This window comes from Chiloscyllium plagiosum, unplaced genomic scaffold (genome assembly GCF_037043375.1).
Source record: "Chiloscyllium plagiosum isolate Xiang-an unplaced genomic scaffold, Cpla_swu_hap1 HiC_scaffold_14, whole genome shotgun sequence".
NCBI lineage: Eukaryota > Metazoa > Chordata > Chondrichthyes > Orectolobiformes > Hemiscylliidae > Chiloscyllium > Chiloscyllium plagiosum.
In genome coordinates this window covers 23,172,389-23,194,317 of record NW_028270152.1, presented here as the reverse complement: position 1 = coordinate 23,194,317, position 21,929 = coordinate 23,172,389, and the positions used below count along the sequence as shown (strand labels likewise).

Genomic DNA, 21,929 nt, shown 5'->3' with positions numbered 1-21,929 from the left:
GTACCAAGATTCCTCACCAATGTTGCACCTTATTGTGCTTGTTTGCACATACATTTCTAAAGGTGCTGAGTATACCATCCCTCAGAAAATATAAAATGTAATGTAGTAATTTAAATTTTAAACTTGATTTTGATTTTAAAAGTTTTGTAACAAAAATGTAAAAATCTGATGTTTGACTTTACCCATATTCATCACACTAACCCGACCATTACTTCCTCCAAATTCTCACCCAACAATTAGCTCCCTTTCACAGAGTCACTTACTTCCTCCAATACAGTAACATTACTTCCCATCTAATTCCCTCCCATACACAAAAGCTTTCACTTTAGCTCCCACCCAGCATTGAGGTTTTTTTTAGTTGCTCTTAGGATCTGGTCATTGCTGACTAGGCCAGCATTTATTATCCATCTCTAACTGCCCTTGAGAAGGTTGTGTAAGATGTTCTCTTAAATCTAAGATTTTGACAGGGTTATTTTGACAGGAAGTATTGGCATGGTATGTTGCTATCAGATACCAGCTGGACAATTTGCATTGTTTTGCTGCCCAGTTGTGCACAAATAGTACTGTATCTCTAATCTCTAGGAGTTGGAAATCCCATAACTCTACCCATAATGCCAGTCAGCTACTACAATGAGCCTGGTTTGCTTTCCATTGGTCTGTTCAATATGAGACAGCATGAAATGAGTCAGCCACCTTGAAATGAAGAGAAAAGTAACATGCAATCAGCTGTTGAGCAATCGAAGATCTGAAAGGATGTTGACAGGGGCAAATGGACAGGATGTTGCTTCATGTGGGAGAATAGAACTAGGGGTCACTGTTAATAAATAAAGGGTGACCCACTTAAGATAGAAATGAGCAGAATTTCTCCCAAAGAAAGTCATATGTTTTGGGAATTAATGTCCTGGAATATTTTATAGAAGAGGTTAATTCTTGTTGAGCAAGGGCATAAAAGAATTTTGGGTGTTAGCAGGAATCTGGAGTAATCAGGTCAGCCATGCTCCTATGAGGTAGCTGAGTGACCTACTCCTCCATTTTGTCCGCACATATGTCCTAACGATGATTATCTGATGGTGTAAGTTCTGAATGGCATGACAAAATATGATTTGTCCAAAGAGTACTACTAGACACAAAATACAAACTATGCATGCAAATTCAGTTGCAGTCTGATAAAGTCCCGTTTGGGACACATGGAATCTCACTCCTGCAAAGTGTCAGGAAAACCTCAACAGAGGAAGATAAAATGGGGTCGGGGGGATGATTATTTTGCCCCTCTGCAGCAGAAAACCACCTATTGCAGACTTTTTTTATGATTAGCCCTTTCAGAAATATACAAAAAAGGATTAAAAACTAACTGTAACCATGGTCTGTGTGTGCTAGTGAACCATGGCTGCCATAAGTTTGGATTCAAGTGTTAGTAAGCAGTGAAGGTCACAGTCAAAGAATTGGCCACTAGTCACCTCTATGTTGCAGGTAAAAGGATTCCTTTGCTGAGTGTGAGAAGCCAACTAGCCAGCAAGCCAATTAGATGGAACCAGCTAAGATGGACTCTACTCCTGACTGCTACCAGCCAGCTGCCAATAGAAACAACAAAGATTTCAACTGTAATCAACTTCAACTATCAACGTTCCATGATTTACTTTCAAGAATTGTTCAAAGAAACTGATTCAAATGTGTTTTTACTTTATTTTTGACTCATTTCTTATTCCTAATCGATGTGTGTGTGTGTGTTGTGTTATGCTATTACTTCTTGTATTTAGCAACTAATACGCTCACTCTTTTGTTGAGCCAAGGAAACATGGTTAAATTGGCTCCTTTTAAAATATAAATTGATTTGGTCTGGGAAAAAGGCAATCACAAGGAAGAAATGTCTCTTAAATTAACCTTGTTGGGACTAAAAAGAATGTATGTGAATGAAGAAAAGGAATCAGTTTCTCCCTCCTCATTGAGGAACTTGAATAGTTTGAGTTATTCTGTCTGGATATGTAACAACCTGGAGAATCTCTCCCAGGTCATAAACTGAGGGCTTATTTGAGATTTGACAAAACTTAGAGTGGGGAAATTGTAACATTTAAAATTTGAAAAATACAATACGTCATTCTTGAGTTTGCATTTCAACAGTATAGAAATTGATGTCAACTTGCTCCAAGCAGAATTATGGAAACTACTTTTGAGGATTTAAAAGTTATGTCCCTCGATCAGTTAAAAGGCTGTATGAAGAACTGAGGATTCAGACTTTAGCCCGAAAGCACAAAAACCCAAAATTTTAAAAGGGTTGGCTAAAGGATGATGAAAGGGAATAGTGGTAGGAAAATTAAAATTGGAGCAGTGGAAATGTCACGAAAAAGAAAGACAAAGGTAGAGAGGAAAAGGAAAGAGGGAGGGAGAAATCGGAAAGGAAAGAAAGAACAAGGAGGGAAGTGAGAGAATTTCAGGAGAAATAGCAGGAAAATGGAGTTTGAACTAAGACAGCTTGAACTGAGGAATTGCAACCATTCTGCATCCCAGGGAGATACCCCTAGTTCAGGCTTAAGGATGGAGTTTGTAACATAGCAGTTAAAGTGGCCAGTCCAACAATACTGCATAGCCATAGAGATCAAGAGCAGGAAGAGGCCATATGGCCCTTTGAAACTGCTCCATCATTCAATATAGTCATGGCTGCTCCTCTATCTCAAAGACAACTCTTTGGTTCAGAGGCTAAGAATATGACAGTGGATAATACACCTCTTGACCCTCCAAAGCTTAACCATTATGTACAAAAGCACAAGTCAGGATTGTGATGGAATACTCCCCACTTGCCTGGATGAATACAATTTCAACAACACTCAAGAACTTTGACAGCATCCAGGACAAAGCAGCTGACTTGTTCGCACCATATCCACAAACATTCAATCACTCCACCACTGATGCTCAGTAGTAGCAATGTGTCTTATCCAGAAAATGCACTGCAGAAATTCATCAAAGATGCTCAGACACCTTCCAAGCCCATGACTATTTCCATTTAGAAGGACAAGGGCAGCAGATATATGGGAACACTACCATCTGCAAATTCCTCTCCAAGCCATACTCTACCCTGATTTGTCGCTGTTCCTTCACTGTCACTGTGTCAAAATCCTGGAATTGTCTCCCTAGTGCATTATAGATCCACCTACAACTCAAGGTGGCAGCTCACTACCACCATCTCAAGGGCAACTAGGGATGGACAATAACTGATGCCCCAGGCAGTACCACAAGTGAATAAAAATATACATCCCACTTTTTCTCTTTATTCCTTGATGGCGTTAATATCTAAGTATTTCTCAATCGCTTTCATGAATATACTCGGTGACCTGCTCTCTATAGCGGAGACATTTGCAGAGTAGGCTTTCGGAGACAAAGTATAAAGTTTATTTACACTTGCTTGAAGCAAATACTACTAAGTTTTAAAAAAATGGCTATTTTAATCGCATAGCCTTAGTGCACCTGCAACAACATCAGGAAACTGCCTGACTAGACTCACATGGAATTTGAAAGGTTCTAGCAGCTTGTTTTTGACCAGTGGGTACATGAATTTAAGGCTGAAACCTCTGACAAAGGCCTCCATGAACTAATTCTTTTTGAGGAATTCAAAAACTCCATACTCTTCTCAATAAAGTTGTATCCAGAGGAACAGAGAGTGACTGGACCAGGCAGACAGCTACACTGGCTGAAGATAATGAGCTGATTCACAAACATTGCAGGTTCTGGTCTTCACATGATGGTATGAGGTCTAGAATTCTGCTTACTCTGTTCACTGGCCCATGGGGCTTTAATTGGTTAAGATGCACACTGATGGGTAATTTAATTCGTTAATGTTATAGTCAGGCTGCAGCAACACACTAATCTTTTACTCAATTCTTCAACTCATTAATCAGTTACCCAACACCATAATGACAGTTCTTTTTACCTCTATCCAGTTATTCCAACAAGATCATTTAATTTAAACAAAGCACCAATCATTGGTGCCCAATTCAGATCACCTGATGAAAACTTTGATACACTCTGTGCAAAAACATTCTTGGGAAGAGTCCTAAGTTTTGGTACAATTAGGCCATTTCAGAGGGTAGCTTGGAGTCAATCACAATACTGTGGATCTGGATTCACATGTAAGCCAAATGGTAAAGATTAAAGATTTCCCTCCTCAAATGGAGTCAATTTCTTTTTCATCATTTTTTATGACAAGATAGTCAATCAAATATAGATAGCTTGAGCAATTGGACAGAATTTTGACAGATGGTACACGATAGGAAAATATCAACTTGTCCTCTTTGGCAGGAAGGATAGAAAAGCAAATACTGTTTAAATGGGGAAAGACTTAGGAGGAGAATTCAGCCCATTAAGTGTGCTCCACCATTTGATCATGGTTGATATGCTTCTCAACCCCACTCTCTTGCCTTCTCCACACAACCCTTGAACCCCTCACCAACTAAGAACCTATCTACCTCTGTCTTAAATACACTCAATGACTCAGCCTCCATAGCCCTCTGTGGCAATGAGTTCCACAGACTAACCACTCTCTGGCTGAAGACATTTCTCCTCATCTCAATTCTAAACACAGTAAGGTACTGCTTATTCTGCTGCCTTAACCCAGGATTGAACCAGGGACTTTTAGATCTTCAGTCTAACACTCTCCTGACTAAATTATTTTTACTGACAAAGAGAGACTGCAGAACCCTAGTGTTACAGACAGAGTTGGGGGTGTTCTGGTACACAACAATGCAAATGTTAGTATGCTGGTACAGCAAGTGATCAGAAAAGCAACATGAGATGTTATTTATTTCAAGGGGAATGTAAAATATAAGTAGGGAAGATTTACTGAAGCTACACAGGGCATTGATGAGAGCACATATTGAATACTACGTATGGTTTTTGTCACCTTGTTTGAAAGTGGTATAACTGTGGCAATTAAAAGTAGGTTCACTCCCTCATTCCTGGGATTAAGGGCTTATTTTATGGAGAACGGCTTACTTTATGAAAGTATGTTAAGGTACATCCATTGATTTTAGAAAAATGAAAAGTGATCACATTAAAATGTAAAAGATCCTGAGGAAGATTGATTAGGTGGATCCCATGAAGATCTTTCCTCTTAAGGAGTTGACTAAAATTAGAGCATACAGTTTAAAAATAAGCAGCAATCATCTTAAGGTAGATGAGGCAAACGTTTTTTTTTCTGAGGCATGTTTGTGGGATTCTCTTCCAGTGAGAACAATGGCAGCAGGTACCCCAGTGAGTAGTGGTCAAAATCGGAAGTCACATGACACCAGATTATAGTTGAAGAAGGCTTATGCCTGAAACGTTGACTCACTTGCTGCCTGACCTAGTGTGCTTTTCCAGCATCATCCTTTTCGAATCTGACTCTCCAGCATCCACAAACCTCACTTTCTCCTGACACCAGGGGTTATAGTCCACCAGGTTTATTTAAAATCACAAGCTTTCTGAGAGTTGCTCCTTTGTCAGGTGAATAGTGGAGCAAACGCAAGAGGACAAATGGCCTACTCCTGTGTTCCTATGGTTTTGGAACCATTCCTGAGACTCACGTTTAATTCCAGATTAATTAAATGTACTTATATACCACCAGCGTTGTCTTGAGTGTCTAGCATAGTGACATTATATACCCTCCTCCCCCTGAAAGGTTACCTTTGCACACATACTCACATTTATTCAGAGCTCAGATGTCACGTATATGACAAGATTTTCACATGTTCCTGTTAAGCTTTTGAGGGTTGTTGGTGCTTTTTCAGCATTGCTGTCACTTTGGTCTGTGACCTGATTTTCTGTCACCTATGCAAACCTGATTGTTTCAGAATCACTCATTGAGGCGTTTCTGTTGTGGTTTGTGGCTCATTGCTATCCATGAGATTTGAAAGTTGGGTGTTTTTTAGGTCATGTTTTGTTTTTACTCACTCCAGTGTTCTGAAAGTGCTTAGACCAACTTGTCTCCTTACGTATCGTAGAGTCATAGAGATATACAGCATGGAAACAGACCCATCGGTCCAACTCTTCCATGCTGACCAGATTTACTAAATTAATCTAATCCCATTTGCCAGCATTTGGCCCACATCCCTCAAAACCCTTCGTATTCACGTATCCATCCAGCCACCTTTTAAATGTTGTAATTGTACCAGCCTCCACCACTTTCTCTGGCATCTCATCCCTCTGTGTGAAAATAATGCCGCTTTTATATCTTTCCCCTTTCACCTTAAACCAATGCCCACTAGTTTTGGACTCCCCTACCTTGGGAAAAATACTTTGGCTGAATATTCATGCCCCCCTTGATTTTATAAACATCCATAATGTCACCCCTCAGTCTTTGATGTTCCAGGGAAAAGGGCCCCAGCCTATTCAGCCTCTCCCTACAGATCAAAATCTCCAACCCCAGCAACATCTTTGTCAATCTTGTCTGCACCCTTTCAAGTTTAATAACATCTTTTCTATAGCAAGGAGACCAGAATTGAATGCAGTATCCTACTCATTGACTACAGTTCAGCCTTCAACACTATTATTCCCTCGAGACTGATTATTAAACTTAGTGATCTTGGACTAAGCCCCACTCTCTTCAACTGGATCCTCAGTTTCCTGACCCACAGGCCACAATCAGTGAAGATTGGGGACAATATTTCATCCTCACTAACACTCAACACTGGACCCCCCAGGGGTGCATACTCAGCCCCCTACTGTACTCACTGTATACCCATGGCTGCGTCGCTAAATACCAGACTAATGCCATTTACAAGTTTGACACCATCATAGCCGGTCGAATCTCAGATGGCGACAAAACAGACTACAGATGTGAGGTGGAAGACCTGGAAAAATGATGCACTGAGAACAACCTAGCTCTCAATGCTGGCAAAACCAAAGAACTCATTATTGACTTTCGGCGGGATGTTACTCATGCCCCCTTACTTATTAACAGCACAGAGGTAGAACGAATGGAGAGTGTCAAGCTCCAGGGAGAGGTCATCCACAACAATGGCTTCTTCATGTGGATGCACTGGTTACAAAGGCCCAACAATGTCTCTTGTTCCTCAGGCAGCTGAGGAAATTTGGAATGACGGTGAATATCCTTGCCAACTTTTATAAGTGCGCCATCGAGAGCATTCTATCTGGACGTATCATTATCTAGTATGGCAACTGAACCATTCAAGATTGGAGATGGTTTCAGGGAGTGGTGAACTCCGCCCGGACAATCACAAAGGCCAATCTCCCATCTATAGAATCCACCTACCAGGCCCGCTGTCGAGGAAAGGCCACCAGCATTCTCAAAGATCCATCCCACCCTGGCATGTTTTTCTGCAACCACTACCATCGGTGAGAAGGTATAGAAGCCTGAACACATGCACCAGCCGGTTTTGTTTCTATCCTACTGTTGTTAGAATGCTGAATAGACTCACAAACGTTTAGCATTTGCCTGTACCTGTGTTCTTGTGTTTACCACTGTTTACCTATTATTTACTATCTATGCTACTTAACTCTGTGATCTGCCTGTATTGTTCACAAGACAAAGCTTTTCACTGTGCCTCGGTACACGTGACAATAAATTCAATTCAATTCAATTAGCCTAAACAATGCCCTGTACAGCTGCTACATGACTGCTCTATTCAAAGCAATAAAGGCAAGCAAAGCAAATGCCTTCTTCAGTATCCTATTTACCTGTGACTCCATCTTCACGTAACTCTGAACCTGCACCACAAGAGCTTCTTGTTTGGCAACATTCCCCAGGACCCTACCATTAAATGTATAAGTCCTGCCCTGATTTGCTCTATCAAAATGCAACGTCAGAGTCAAAACACTTTTCCTAAGGTTTATCTAAATTCAACTCCATCTGCCACTCCTCCTGAAAGATGTGAATTGCGCTTGGACTGCAACCAGTGTAGCTGCATCCTCACCCAAGTGACTGGCAGACAGTTTCAGCTGACTGACTATGACCCCACACCATTAGCAGGTGGGGAGAGTACCAGCTGCACCCAACATCAACATAGAGACTGGAGTAGGCCATTCAGTCCCTCAAACCAGGTCCACCATTCAATCAGATCATGGCTGATCTGTAGCCTAAATCCATATGCTAGCCTTGGGTCTATATCCCTCACTTCATAAAAATGTATCTACCTCAGATTTAAAATTGAATTAGCACTGTCTGCCATTTGAGGAGGAGAGTTCTAAACCTCCAATATTCTTTGCACGTAGGACTGCTTTCTAACATCTCTCCTGAACAACCTGGCCCTAATTGTCAGACTATGCCCCGGTTCTAGAAACGTCAACCAGTTTAAATAGTTTATCTTTAATTACCATGTCATTCTCTGTTAATATCAAGAAGATCTTGATTAGACCTTCTAAAGAATAAATGTCTAATTTGTCTAAATTCTCCTCATAACTTAAACCCCTGAAGTCCAGGTATCATCCTCGTTACAAAAACAGAAGTTGCTGGGAATGGAAAAGCTCAGCAACTGTGGGAAAAAAAAGTCGGTGTTAATGTTTCAGGTTGAGTGACCCTTCCTCAGAACTGAGCTATCAATCCTGTAAACTTGCATTGATCTCTCTGCTGGGTCAAACCATCCATCCAAAGCTGGTGGTGCTCAGATCTGCTCATGTGCACTCTAACTGGGGTCTAGTTAGGGTTTTGTATAACTGCAGGATAATGCCTATATGCCTATACACCAGCCCTTTAAATATGAAGGCCATCATTCTAAATACTTTTGTGACTATTCTATGCATCTGAGCCCCCAAATCTCGTTGGACACCCATTGTATTTACCCTGTTCTATCCTTTATCGGTCCAAAATGGATAACCTCTCACTTAATTACATTAGATTTCATCTGCCCATTCACCTAATCTATCAATATCTTGTAATTTTATGCTAATGCCAACATTGTCTGCAATGCTGCCTAATTTTGTGCCATAGCAAAATTTGGACTTCTGACTTTTTATGCCATTATCCAAGTTGTTAATGAATATTGTGATTAATTGAGGTCTCAACACCGATCCCTGTGGGACATCACTAAACACATCTGCTAATTGAAATACTTACCCATTATTCCAAATCTGTTTCCTTTCACTTGAAACAATTTTCTATCCATGTCAGTAGTTTACCCACAATTCTGTGGGCTTCCACCTTAGCTAATAGTCTCGGTCTGGAAGTCCATATCCATCAACTTACCTCTGTCCACCACTTTTCACTTCTTCAAAAAACTGTAGGAGGTTTGCCATTCATGCCTTACATTCGTGAATCCATGAAGACTCTCCTTGATTAACTGAAAATTTTCAATGTGATCAGTTACCCCACCATTGATCCTAGTCTCCAACAATTTCCCCACTACATATGTCAGGTTAACTGGTCCGTAATTCCGTCGTTTCCTTCTGTCACCCTTCTTAATAAGTGGTGTGACATGGCCAACTTTCCAATCCAGAGATCCAACTCCTGAATCCAGGGAACTCTGTAAGGTTATGGTTAGGGCGTAACGTGCATTAGCAATGTGCTCTCCTAACCTCTTTAACACCCATGTATGGAAACCGTCAGGTCCTGGGAACTTGTAATTCTTCAGGTCCCATTCATTTCCCCAATATTGATGATTTACTTAAGCTAAATATACTTAGACCGTGTCCCTGATTCTTTGGGAGTTCTAGCAAGCTATCCTTGTTTTCTGCTGTGAATACTGAAGCAAGATAATTGTTCAGCACGATGCCGTTTCCCCATGGTCATTGACAACATCCTCACTCAGCCTTCAATAGTACTTTTACCCAGCCGCTTTCACTTTATAACTATAAATCTCTTTTTATTGTCTTTTATGTCCCTGGCAAGTTTCCTGTCCCAATCCTTTGTAACTGTTCCTTTGTGGCCCTTTGTTGGTATTTGTATCTGTCCCATTCTGTGGGATCTGTACTGTTCTTTGCAATTTTTTGTTTTAATTGGATTCTGACCCTTACATCCTTTGATACCCATGGCTGTGAAGTGGAGCCTTTCCTTCTCATGGGTACAAAGAGCTTCTAAACAGTGTTGCATGTTTGTTTGAACCCCCTGCACTACATCCCATTCTGGGTGGTATACACACAAACATACATACATTCCCCTTCACTTCTGCAGTGTGTTCTCTTGGGCAGAGAAGTGCCAGGCAGCATCATTTCCAGGTACAGCAAGGGTAAAAACAGAAGGGAGAACTGTTCTCTGTTTTGTTCTGTGGGTTCCCTGGTTCCTTTTTATCAGCCAGTTAGAGATGAGTATTTTTCATGATTTTTGACAACTTGCAACAGAGATTGTGGTATGCAACCAGTCTAGTATAGTGACTCACGTAAACAGGTAGTGTAAAGAAGGGAAACTATGACTAAAGAGGGATTAATAAAAAAACTTGTCTAGAAGGTAAGTCCAAACCACCTTCCCCTCCATGGAAAAAAAATCAAAGTAACTTGAACTCATAGCCCTGCACTATAGTGTAGTAGTGAGTTTTGAGAAGATTTGTAGCTCAGGTTGAGGTTTTGGATGTAGGTTTGCTCGCTGAGTTGGAAGGTTCATTTCCACACGTTCAGTGAAGATATTACCTAGTAGGGTGACGAAACGTCTGGAAATGAACCTTCCAGCTCAGCGAGCAAACCTACATCCTAGAATGTAGTTACAGGACCAAATGCCTGAGCGATTACTTTTGGCCACCTATAATTTGTCAGGCCCCTGTGTAAGTTTGCATGTTGTTAGTCAGAGGAGTCCCCTGCAGGCTGATCCTCTTGCTTTTCAGAGCACTCAGATACAAAGCTGACACGGGCACTGCCCCTTTAAGAAATCTTGAGCGAGGGTGTGTGTCGGGATTCTGAATGTACAGTGTTCAGGTTCCTCCGCTTTCAGAGTTTGAGATGAGATTGTTTCCAACAGCGTCAGAACGACTCACGAGTTCCTCAGCCACAGGTTGAGCGCCTTTGTCCTGTTCGTCTGCTGTGATTCTGTGGCTGAACGTGAGAGCCCTTTGCCTGTAAATCCTTTTCGGCGGAGTTTCAATGGGTTCTGTTTGCAGGCGCCTGTTTTCACTGTGTTTGGTCAGCTCGGTCCTGTACAGGGGCCACTGTGAGGTGAGGAAAATTACCAGGCGGACTGCTTACGGCGACTCAGGAGGACAGCAGGTAACTCCTACCGCTTTACTGTGGGGGTTGGGGAGGGCAAGGATGCTTCAAACAAACTAACAAGAGTTAGTCCACAGCAAAGAAACAGGCCCTTCGGCCCACCATGTCAATACCGACCACACCACATTAATCATTTTTACTTACTAGAAAATATTGAGTCAGGTTTAAATTACTGCCACATGAAATGCTTATAAATAGGTAACACTCACTGTGCCTTCCTATACAGAGGTATGCCTATCCTGACTGATGTATTTTTGTAGATAGTATATGCAAGACTGTACAGTTCTACAACTAGGGAACAATGATCTGAGACTGAAGATTCGTAGCTTGTATATTCTAAGTTGGATCACATTTCTATCATAGTGGGCTAAATGTCTGTTCTGAATATACCGGACTCTCAAACTCTTAACGTTCACCTGTGCCTGTGTGTTTATTTTTGCTGCTGTTACCTATCATTTACTGATCTATGCTACTTAACTCTGTGATCTGCCTTCATTGCTCACAAAACAAAGTTTTTCACTGTGCCTCAGTACACGTGACAACACGGAGAAAGTGAGGTCTGCAGATGCTGGAGATCAGAGTCCAGAGTGTGTTGGGAAAAGCACAGCAGATCAGGCAGCATCCAAGGAGCAGGAGAATTGATGTTTCGGGCAAGAGCCCTTCATTAGGAAGGGCTGATTCCTGATGAAGGGCTTATGCCTGAAACGTCGATTCTCTTGCCCCTCGGATGCTGCCTGACCTGCTGTGCTTTTCCAACAATGCATACTCGACACGTGACGACAAATTCAATTCAACCTTCTGCATATACTTAAAAGTACACCTGAGGAAGTACACTATTTAAAGGGCTAAAAAATGACGCCTGTGCACATTAAATGGATGATGAAGGGCTTTTGCCCGAAACGTCGATTTCGAAGCTTTTCGGATGCTGCCTGAATTGCTGTGCTCTTCCAGCACCACTGATCCACATTAAATGGATGATTATTGTAACTGTTTTAATCAACTTGTACAGAAATGTGATACCTCTGGTGCAGGTGGGACTTGAACCCAGGCCTCCTGGCTCAGAGTTATGGACACTACCTATGCATCACAAGAGCCCTGGTTGTCTGTATACATTAAAGGAATACCCCATAATTCCTTGTGTATATTCAATGGATAAGGAGAAGTCCCCTGTGTAAACCAATGGGAGGGAGATGAAATGAAAGCAAGAGCTGTTTTAGCAACTGGGGGCTGCAGAAATTGATGTGGATTTGAGAAACAGTACTGTATGTTTTTCTAATCCAATGGAAAGTTACAAAATTGCTCTTGACTAGCACTTTATGATGTTTACACTTTAGTATCATCCACTGACAAGTGCAAGAGCTAACAGTCCTGTTGTAACATTGCACATGTGGGTGTAAATAAACACAAGACCGTACAATGTGGTTCAACAATATTAGAGGTTGTACTTTCTGAATCTAAGGTGTAGAATTAAGGAACGCCACAGAAAATGCCCATTATCTAATCAAGTAATGAAAAATGCAGCACAAATATAAGGATATTTTGCTAATCTTGTTTAGGGAACCTCACCCCCAAAAATACTGAACTTGCTCTTATTGAAATATGGAAGAACTGGCACAATCTGGACAGGAGCATGAACATGCATTTCCCAAACATGTAGAGGTGTGGTGGGGTGTTATGTTATTCTTTTGCAAGCGGGCAGGTGAAGAGTTTTAATCTACTTATCAAAATTGATTGCCTTTCATCTACAATATCAGTCGATTTATGGCATAAGGTGACCTCAAAGCTGAAACTTAAATTATTTTAATACAGATTTGATTTCTGACCGTGTTGTCTGAGCAATGGTGATTAAATCTGTTTGTGGCCAAGAGTCACTGCTGTGGCCCAGAGTTGGTGAACTGAGCCTGTGATGTGTCTCCACACTAATGAAACATTTTGGGCTGGACCAGCATTTATTGTACATCTCATGTTCCCATGTAGCTGCTGTCCTGTCCTTCTAGATGGCAGAAGTTGTGGCATAGAAGGTGCTGTTGAAGGAGCCTTGGTGAGTTGTTGCAGTGCATCTTGTAGATGGTATACAGTATTACCATTGAGCACCAATGGAAAGGAAGTGAATGTTGAAGATGATAGATGGGGTGCCAGTCAAACAGGTGCTTTGTCCTGTATGCTGTTAAGCTTTTTGTATATTGTTGGAGTGGTACCCATCCAGGCAAATGGAGAGTATTCTATCCCACATTCCTAATTAATACCTTGTAGATGGTAGACATGCTTTGGGGAATTGAGGTGGGCTAATTGCGCAGAATTCAGTAGCCACAAAACTATGTTTTTAAGACAGTGTAAGAGAGGAGAGGGTGTGGAAAGTTCTGTGATAAGATAGAAGGCAGGGGAGATTAAACAATGAATATTTTCTTGATGCAACATGTTAAAGAGTTTGGTAATGGATATGGTAAAATAAGAAAAGTTAGATGCAAAAGAGGTATGAATGGCTACATTAAAAACCATTTGAATACAGTAATCAACCAAACAAAACACCAAAACAAATGACAAGATAAAGGCAAAGGTTGGGATCTAAAATTGTCAGACTCGATATTGAGTTCAAAGGACTGCAAAGTGCCAGTGTTTAAGATGAAGTGCTGTTCCTTGAGCCTGTGTTAAAGTTCATTTGCAGACAGAAATAACTTTATTTACAGTTTTATGCTGAACAAAGCATTTTCCAACCAAGTTATTGAACAACATATTATTACTTTTCTAAATGAATCACCATAATAAAAAGGATTAGATGGTAGCTGTTTTCAAGGTCTAATATTACAGGAAAATGTGAGTTGTACAGCATGGAAACAGGCCCTTTGGTCCTTCATGTCTGCACTGCTTATCAATCATATCTACCTACCTCCAAGCACCTGTCCACTCTGGTCCCAGATGGCTCCTCTGTTTACCACCCTTTCTGGCAGTGAGTTCCAGATACCCACTGTTCCCTGGGTGAAACAATTCTTCCTTAAGAAAGTGAGACCATCGAATGCAACAACGTCAATATCAAAGCACAAGAATGTGATTTGAGCTGGAAAAGTGATGGAATTGAAGTTGTAATTAGGTGATCACAGTGTTAAACATTAACTGAGGAGATTTTATGTAAAGTCCAGCTTTTCTTGATGCATTCAGGAAATTGGGAGCAGGACGAAACTTGTAAAAGTGCTGGAATTTTCTTTATGACGTTTTAGTTTTGCTGCTGGTTTTGTAGCTTTATTTCCATTTCACTTGGAGTAAATGTCAAGTAGGAGGTATGTAGATCAGAGAAAAGGAGGTGGGCCGGAATGAAAAGTCAATGATCTAACCCAGATCTCTTCTCCCCTCTGGATGCAGTCAGATGTACTGATACTTCCAGCATTTTTCATCTTTATTTCAGTTATTCCACAGTATTTTAAGGGTTGCAGCTGAAACATTGACTTCTCCACTTCCGGATGCTACGTGGCTTGCAGTGTTCTTCCAGCCTCCTGCTGTCTATCTTGGATTCCAGTATCTCCAGTATTTTTTGTCTCTAACTTTGAATGCATAAGCACGTTCAGGCTTTGTGCCAATACTTGAATTAAAGCACCAAGGAAGCATCAATTGTTGTTGTAAAGTATTCTCCTGGGGCTATTTTTAACATCACTCCCAATCCTTTGTCTCCTGTTTGTGAAGGCCAGTTTTTTTAATCCATTCATGATACCTGGACCAGCATTTATTGCCCATCCCTAGTTGCCCTTGAGAAGATGGTGCACTTCCTCCTTGAACCGCTGCAGTCCACTTGCTGTGAGTGGATCTACACTGCCCTTATGTAGAGACAGATGACACTGCCAGTCCGTGAGGCGGCCAGGTCTGTCAATCAAAAGTTGGCGTGGAGGCAGAGCGGAAGAGTCGGACATCGCACAGAGCCGTGGTAATAGGGGACTCCGTAGTGAGAGGAACTGACCGGGGTTTTTGTGGCAGCAGGTGGGACTTAAGGATGGTGTGTTGCCTTCCTGCTGCCAGGGTTACAGACATCACAGACAGAGTGCAGGAAATCCTCAAGGACGAAGGTGAAGAGCCAGAGGTGATGGTACATGTCGGCACCAATGATGTCGGAGGAGTAACATACTACAGCGGGACTTTGGAGAACTAGAAAGAAGGCTGAAAAGCAGGACGTCCAGGGTGGTTATCTCCAGTTTGCTTCCAGTTCCTCGGGCTGGTGAGGCCAGAAACAGGGAAATAATGGACTTGAACGTGTGGCTGGGGAACTAGTGCAGGAAGCAAGGATTTAAATTCTTTGATCATTGGGGTATGTTTTGTGGTAAGCATAAATTATACAAGAGAGACGGTTTGCACCTTAATAGGTTGGGGACCAGCATTCTGGGAGGCAGGTTTGCTACGTTTAAACTAAGTAGTGGGGGGGAGGGGACAAACTGGATGTTTTAAGAAGGAAATTGAAGGAAAAATTAGAACAAGGGAAGTCAAGAAAGACAACTGTTTCAATGAAGCAGAAAACTCAAAAAGGGATCATGCTGTAAGGTTGAGTGAAATAGGAGTTGATGGGAAGGGTGAGAGCAGTAACAAATTAAAAATACTATATATGAATGCACGAAGCATTAGAAATAAGATGGATGAGCTTGAGGCTCTTTTGGAAATTGGCAGATACGATATTGTGGGGATAACTGAGACGTGAATATTCAAGGCTACACGTGCTATCGTAAGGACAGACTGACGGGCAGATGGGGTGGAGTGGCCATGTTGGTCAGGGATGATATTCAGTCCCTTGCGCGGGGGGACCTAGAATCAGGGGATGTAGAGTCAGTATGGATAGAGCTGAGAAATTCTAAGGGTAAAAAGACCCTCATGGGAGTTATCTACAGGCCCCCAAACAGTAGCCTGGATGTCAGATTAAAGTTGAATCAGGATCTGAATTGGCCTGTCGCAAAGATGTCACTACAGTTGTTATGGGGAATTTCAACATGCAGGTAGACTGGGAGAATCAGGATGGTATTGGACCTCAAGAAAGAGACTTTGTGGAGTGCCTCCGAGATGGATTCTCAGAACAGCTGATGTTGAAGCCGACCAGGGAGAAGGCAATTCTGGATCTGTTATTGTGCAACAAACCAGAATTGATCAGGGACCTCGAAGTGAAGGAGCCATTGGGAAGTAGTGACCATAATACAATAAGCTTCAATCTGCAATTCGAGAGGGAGAGGATACAATCGGAAGTGACAATATTTCAGTTGAATAAAGGGAACTATGGAGCTATGAGGGAGGAGCTGGCCAAAGTTCAATGGTGCAATACCTTAGCAGGGATGACAGTGGAGGAACAATGGCAGATATTTCTGTGTATAATGCAGAAGATGCAGGATCAGTTCATTCCAAAAAGGAAGAAAGATCCTAGGAGGAGGCATGGGTAGCTGTGGCTAACGAGGGAAGTTAAGAAACATATTAAGTTAAAAGAGAAAAAGTATAACATAGCAAAGATAAGTGGGAAAGCGGAGGACTGGGAAGCTTTTAAAGAACAACAGAGGATTACTAAGAAGGAAATACGCAGAGAAAAATGAGGTACGAAGGTAAACTGGCCAAAAATATAATGGAGGATAGTAAAAGCTTTTTTAGGTATGTGAAAGGCCAAAAAATGGTTAAGACTAAAATTGGGCCTTGAAGACAGAAACGGGGGAATATATTATGGGGAACAAAGAAGTGGCAGAAGACTTGAATTGGTACTTCAGATTTGTGTTCACTGGGGAAGACGCAAGCAATCTCCCTGAGGTAACAGTGGCTGAAGGAGCTGAACTGAAGGGAATTTATATTTGCCAGGAATTGGTGTTGGAGAAACTGTTAGGTCTGAAGGCTGATAAGTCCCCAGGGCCTGATGGTCTACATCCCTGCGTACTGAAGGAGGTAACTCGAGAAATCATGGATGCGTTGGTGATTATTTTCCAGAGTTCGATAGATTCGGGATCAGTTCCTGCAGATTGGAGGGTGGCTAATGTTGTACCACTTTTTAAGAAAGGTGGGAGAGAGAAAGCAGGAAATTATAGACCAGTTAGTCTGACCTCAGTGGTAGGAAAGATGCTGGAGTCTATTATAAAGGATGAAATTACGGCACATCTGGATAGTAGTAACAGGATAGGACAGAGTCAGCATGGATTTATGAAGGGGAAATCATGCTTTACTAATCTTCTGGAATTTCTTGAGGATGTAACTCTGAAGATGGACAAGGGAGATCAGTAGATGTAGTGTACCTGGACTTTCAGAAAGCTGTTGATAAAGTTCCTTATAGAAGGTTAGTGAGCAAAATTAGGGTGCAAAGTACTAACTTGGATTGAAAGTTGGTTGGCTGACAGGAAACAAAGAGTAGTGATAAACGGCTCCATTTCGGAATGGCAGGCAGTGACCAGTGGGGTACTGCAGGGATCAGTGCTGGGATTGCAGCTTTTTACAATATATATTAATGATGTAGAAGATGGTATTAGTAATAACATTAGCAAATTTGCTGATGATACTAAGCTGGGTGACAGGGTGAAATGTGAGGATGATGTTAGGAGATTACAAGGTGACCTGAACAGGTTAGGTGAGTGGTCAGATGCATGGCAGATGCAGTTTAATGTGGATAAATGTATGGTTATCCACTTTGGTGGCTAGAACAGGAAGGCAGATTACTACCTAAATGGAATCAATTTAGGTAAAGGGGCAGTACAAAGAGATCTGGGTGTTCTTGTACACCAGTCAATGAAGGTAAACATGCAGGTACAGCAGGTAGTGAAGAAGCCTAATAGCATGCTGGCCTTCATAACAAAAGGGATTGAGTATAGAAGCAAAGACGTTCTTCTGCAGCTGTACAGGGCCCTGGTGAGACCACACCTGGAGTATTGTGTGCAGTTCTGGTCTCCAAGTTTGAGGAAAGACATTCTGGCTATTGAGGGAGTGCAGCGTAGGTTCACGAGGTCAATTCCTGGAATGGCGAGACTACCTTACGCTGAAAGACTGGAGCGACTGGGCTTGTATACCCTTGAGTTTAGAAGACTGAGAGGGGATCTGATTGAGACATATAAGATTATTAAAGGATTGGACACTCTGGAGGCAGGAAACATGTTTCCGCTGATGGGTGAGTGCCGAACCAGAGGACACAGCTTAAAAATATGGGGTAGACCATTTAGGACAGAGATGAGGAGAAACTTCTTCACCCAGAGAGTGGTGGCTGTGTGGAATGCTCTGCCCCAGAGGGCAGTGGAGGCCCAGTCTCTGGATTCATTTAAGAAAGAGTTGGATAGAGCTCTCAAGGATAGCGGAATCAAGGGTTATGGAGATAAGGCAGGAACAGGTTACTGATTAAGGATGATCAGCCATGATCAAGTTGAATGGTGGTGCAGGCTCGAAGGGCAGAATGGCCTACTCCTGCACCTATTGTCTATTGGAGGGAATTCCACAACTTTTGACTCAGTGACAGTGAAAGAATGGCAATATATTTCCAAGTCAGGATGGTGAGTGGCTTGGAGAGGAAATGCAGGTGGGGGTATTCCCATGTATCTGCTGCCCTTATCCTTCTAGATGGGATTGGTGAGCATTCCATTGAGAAGGTGCTCTTCTAGGACCTTTCTGCAGTGCATCTTGTAGATACTGCTGCTACCAAAGGTGGTCGATGGTCAAGGGAATGGATGTTTGTGGATATGGTGCCAGTCGGGGGGGCTGCTTTATTCTGGATGATGCCAACCTTCTTGAGCATTGTTGGAGCCACACCCATCCAGGCAGGTGGAGAATATTCCATCACGCTCCTGACTTGTGCCTTGTAGATGGTGGACAGGCTTTTGGGAGTCAGGAGATGAGTTGCTTGCTGCAGTTTTCCTAGCCTTTGACATGCTTTTGTAATTTGTGACCAGAAACTCAACTGGACTCGCCAATAGTAAGCCCCAAGATGTTGTTAGTGGGGAATTCAGTGATAGTAACACTATTGAATGTCAAGGGATGGTGGTTAGCTTGTCTCTTGCTGGTGATGATCATAACCTGGCATTTGTGTGTTGCACAAGTTACTTGTCAATCTAAGCCTGGATCTTGTCCAATCTTGTTGCATTTGAACATGAACTGCTTCAGTGTCTGAGGAGTTGTGAATAATGATTAACATCCCCACTTCAGACCTTTTTAATGGAGGGAAGGACATTGATGAAGTAGCTGAAGATGGTTAAGCCAGGACACTGCCCTGATGTACTCCTGGAGTTGAGATGACTGACCTCCAACAACCGCAACCATCTTTCTATCTCCAAGTATGTTTCCAACCAACTCAATACCCATTGGTTCTGGATTTGTTAGGGCTCCTTGATGACATGTGCAGTCAAATGTCGCATTGATAGGCCAGGCCTTTGTCTCCACAAGGACTATGTGGTGGTCACTCTTACCAATACTGTCATGAACATGTGCATCTTTGGTAAGGATGAGATCCAGTATGATTTTCCTCTTGTTAATTACCTCACCAACAATAAGATGTTGGATTCCAGAGTAAACAGGCAGGAGGCTGGAAAAGCACAGCAAGCCAGGCAGCATCGGGAGATGGAGAAGTCAACCTTTTAGGTATATCCCTTCTTCAAGAAGGGCAGACCCAGTCTGGCAGCTGTTTCCTTTAGGACCTGACCAGTGCTGCTGCCGAGCCACTCTTGGTGAATACTGAAATCCCTCTACCAGAGTATAGTCTGTACGCTTGCTACCCTCAGTGCTCCCTCCAAGTGATAATCAGCAAGAGGTTTCCTTGCCCTGTTTAACCTGAAGCCATAAAGCTTCATGGAGTCTGGAATCAATGTTGAGGACTCTGAAGGCAACTCCCTCCTGACTGTGTACCACTGTGCTGCTACCTCTGAGTCTGTTCTGCTGATGGGACAACACATATTCAGGTGTGGTCTGGGACATTATCTTCCAGGTATGATTCCATGAGTATGACTATATCAGGCTGTTTCTTGACTAGTCTGTGAGACGGTTCTCCCAATTTTGGCACCAACCCCCAGATGTTAGTAAGGAGGACTTTGCAGAGTTGTCAGGGCTGTGCCTGTTGTTATATTTTCTGTCTTTGTTGGTTGGTCCATCCATTTTCATTTCTTTGACGAGATGTTGTGGTGATTGATACTACTGAGTGGGAGCACATGCTTTGTAGTAGAGTGAGGGATGCTCAATGACTTTAGGTCACACCAAGTTTGTCAGAGAGGGTCATGGATTTAAAATGAATTGCGCCAACTGAAATCAAAGCAGTGAATGTCTCAAGAGCTTAGTCTTCGTTGGCATGGAGAAAAGCCAATTTGTTTTTTGTATTCATGTATTCATTCATGGGATGTGCTCATCAAAGGCTGCACCCAGCATTTGTTGTCCATCCCTAATGCCCAGAGGGCAGTTGAGAGTCAACCACATCGCTATGGGTCTGGAGTCGCATGAGACCAGGTGAGGATGGCAGGTGTCCTTCCTTGAAGAGCATTAGTGAACTAGAAAGGTTTTTCCGACAAGAGAGTAGAGTTTCATCAGTAGATTCTTAATTCCAGATTTTCTTTAATTGAATTCAAATTCCACCATGAACCATGGCGGGATTTGAATCCAGGTCCCCAGAACATTAGCTGAGTTTCTGGTTTAATAATCTAATGATAGTACCACTGGGCCATCAGTTTTCTGTCAATCATGCAAAACGCTGGGGAATGGAAACTTTTCTAAAGCAGTTTTTCTCCTAGAGTCGGTTGCAAGGTATGTTATGGCACAGTAGTACTGTTCCTACTTCTGAGGCAGGTGGCCTAGGTTCAAGTCACATCTGCTTCAAAGTTGCACAGTAACGTCTCTGAACAGGTTGACTAGTAAAACATCTGGAGATGGTTGCAAGCTGCTTGTATCTTGTACGTTTCACCTAGCTGTTGTTGACGTGGGGAGTGTAGAATGTGACTTGTGCCGTTGAAAAGTAGAAGGGATTCAGTCAAAGTGAAAGCAAAATTGCTCTGTTATCAATCCCGTAGGTGACTGAGAACACAATCACGTGCAAGTTCCTTATAGGTCTCATATCAGAAGGTCTTGTGGTTTAGTGAATCAATTTCTGCTTCTGACCCAGAAACCCATTGCAGAACTGTTTGGCCGTGGAAGGAGCAGTTCAAGTGAATTTTACAATCTGTCTTCTAATCCTTCTAACCCTTCCCTACTATTTCCCAAAGGGAAACTTTGCATGTATACATATCAAACAGAACAGTACGTGGCATCTTAACTTGGCACCATGTTACCATTCCTTTTCTGTTGGTCTAAATCTTGCAAATCCCTTCCTAATAGTTCTGTGGGTGCACATGTCATATAGCAGAAGTAGAGTAGAGTCATTAGAGATGTACAGCATGGAAACAGACCCTTCGGTCCAACCCATCCATGCCGACCAGATATCCCAACCCAATCTAGTCTCACCTGCCAGCACCCGGCCCATATCCCTCCAAACCCTTCCTATTCATATACTTGTCCAAATGCCTCTTAAATGTTGCAATTATACCAGCCTCCACCACTTCCTTTTTTAGAGCAGAGGATGAAAGGTTATTGGAGTAGATGGGAATGAGCATTTGAGCTTACAGTCAGGTCAGCTGTGCTCTATTATTGAATGGTGAAGAAGGTTCAAAGAGGTGAATGGCCTACTCCTGCCCCTTTTGTGTGCATGGACTACGCCACCATCTTCACTCAGCAAAGAGAAATCACTGGTCTTGCCAATGACACTCACTCACACTGTAAGAAGAAATCAAACCAATATCTCAAACCCTGATTAATCTTGTGTGTCAGTGTTTGAGCTGTAAATTCTACCTATCTAATTCCTTAAGGCACCAATAAATAAAAGC

At 42.3% G+C, this 21,929-nt stretch overlaps 1 protein-coding gene across 1 annotated transcript in view; it reads left to right on the top strand.

The window, feature by feature from the left end:
- Positions 1–10,839: 10,839 nt before the first annotated feature.
- The window catches only part of LOC122558893 (interleukin-17 receptor E-like), a 68,877-nt gene continuing 57,787 nt past the window's right edge, over positions 10,840–21,929 (top strand). Inside the window, exon 1 of the mRNA XM_043707809.2 lies at positions 10,840–11,115. Within this exon, the coding sequence (XP_043563744.2) occupies positions 10,993–11,115 (123 nt within the window). The 5' untranslated portion in view covers positions 10,840–10,992. The remainder of the gene's footprint in view (positions 11,116–21,929) is intronic.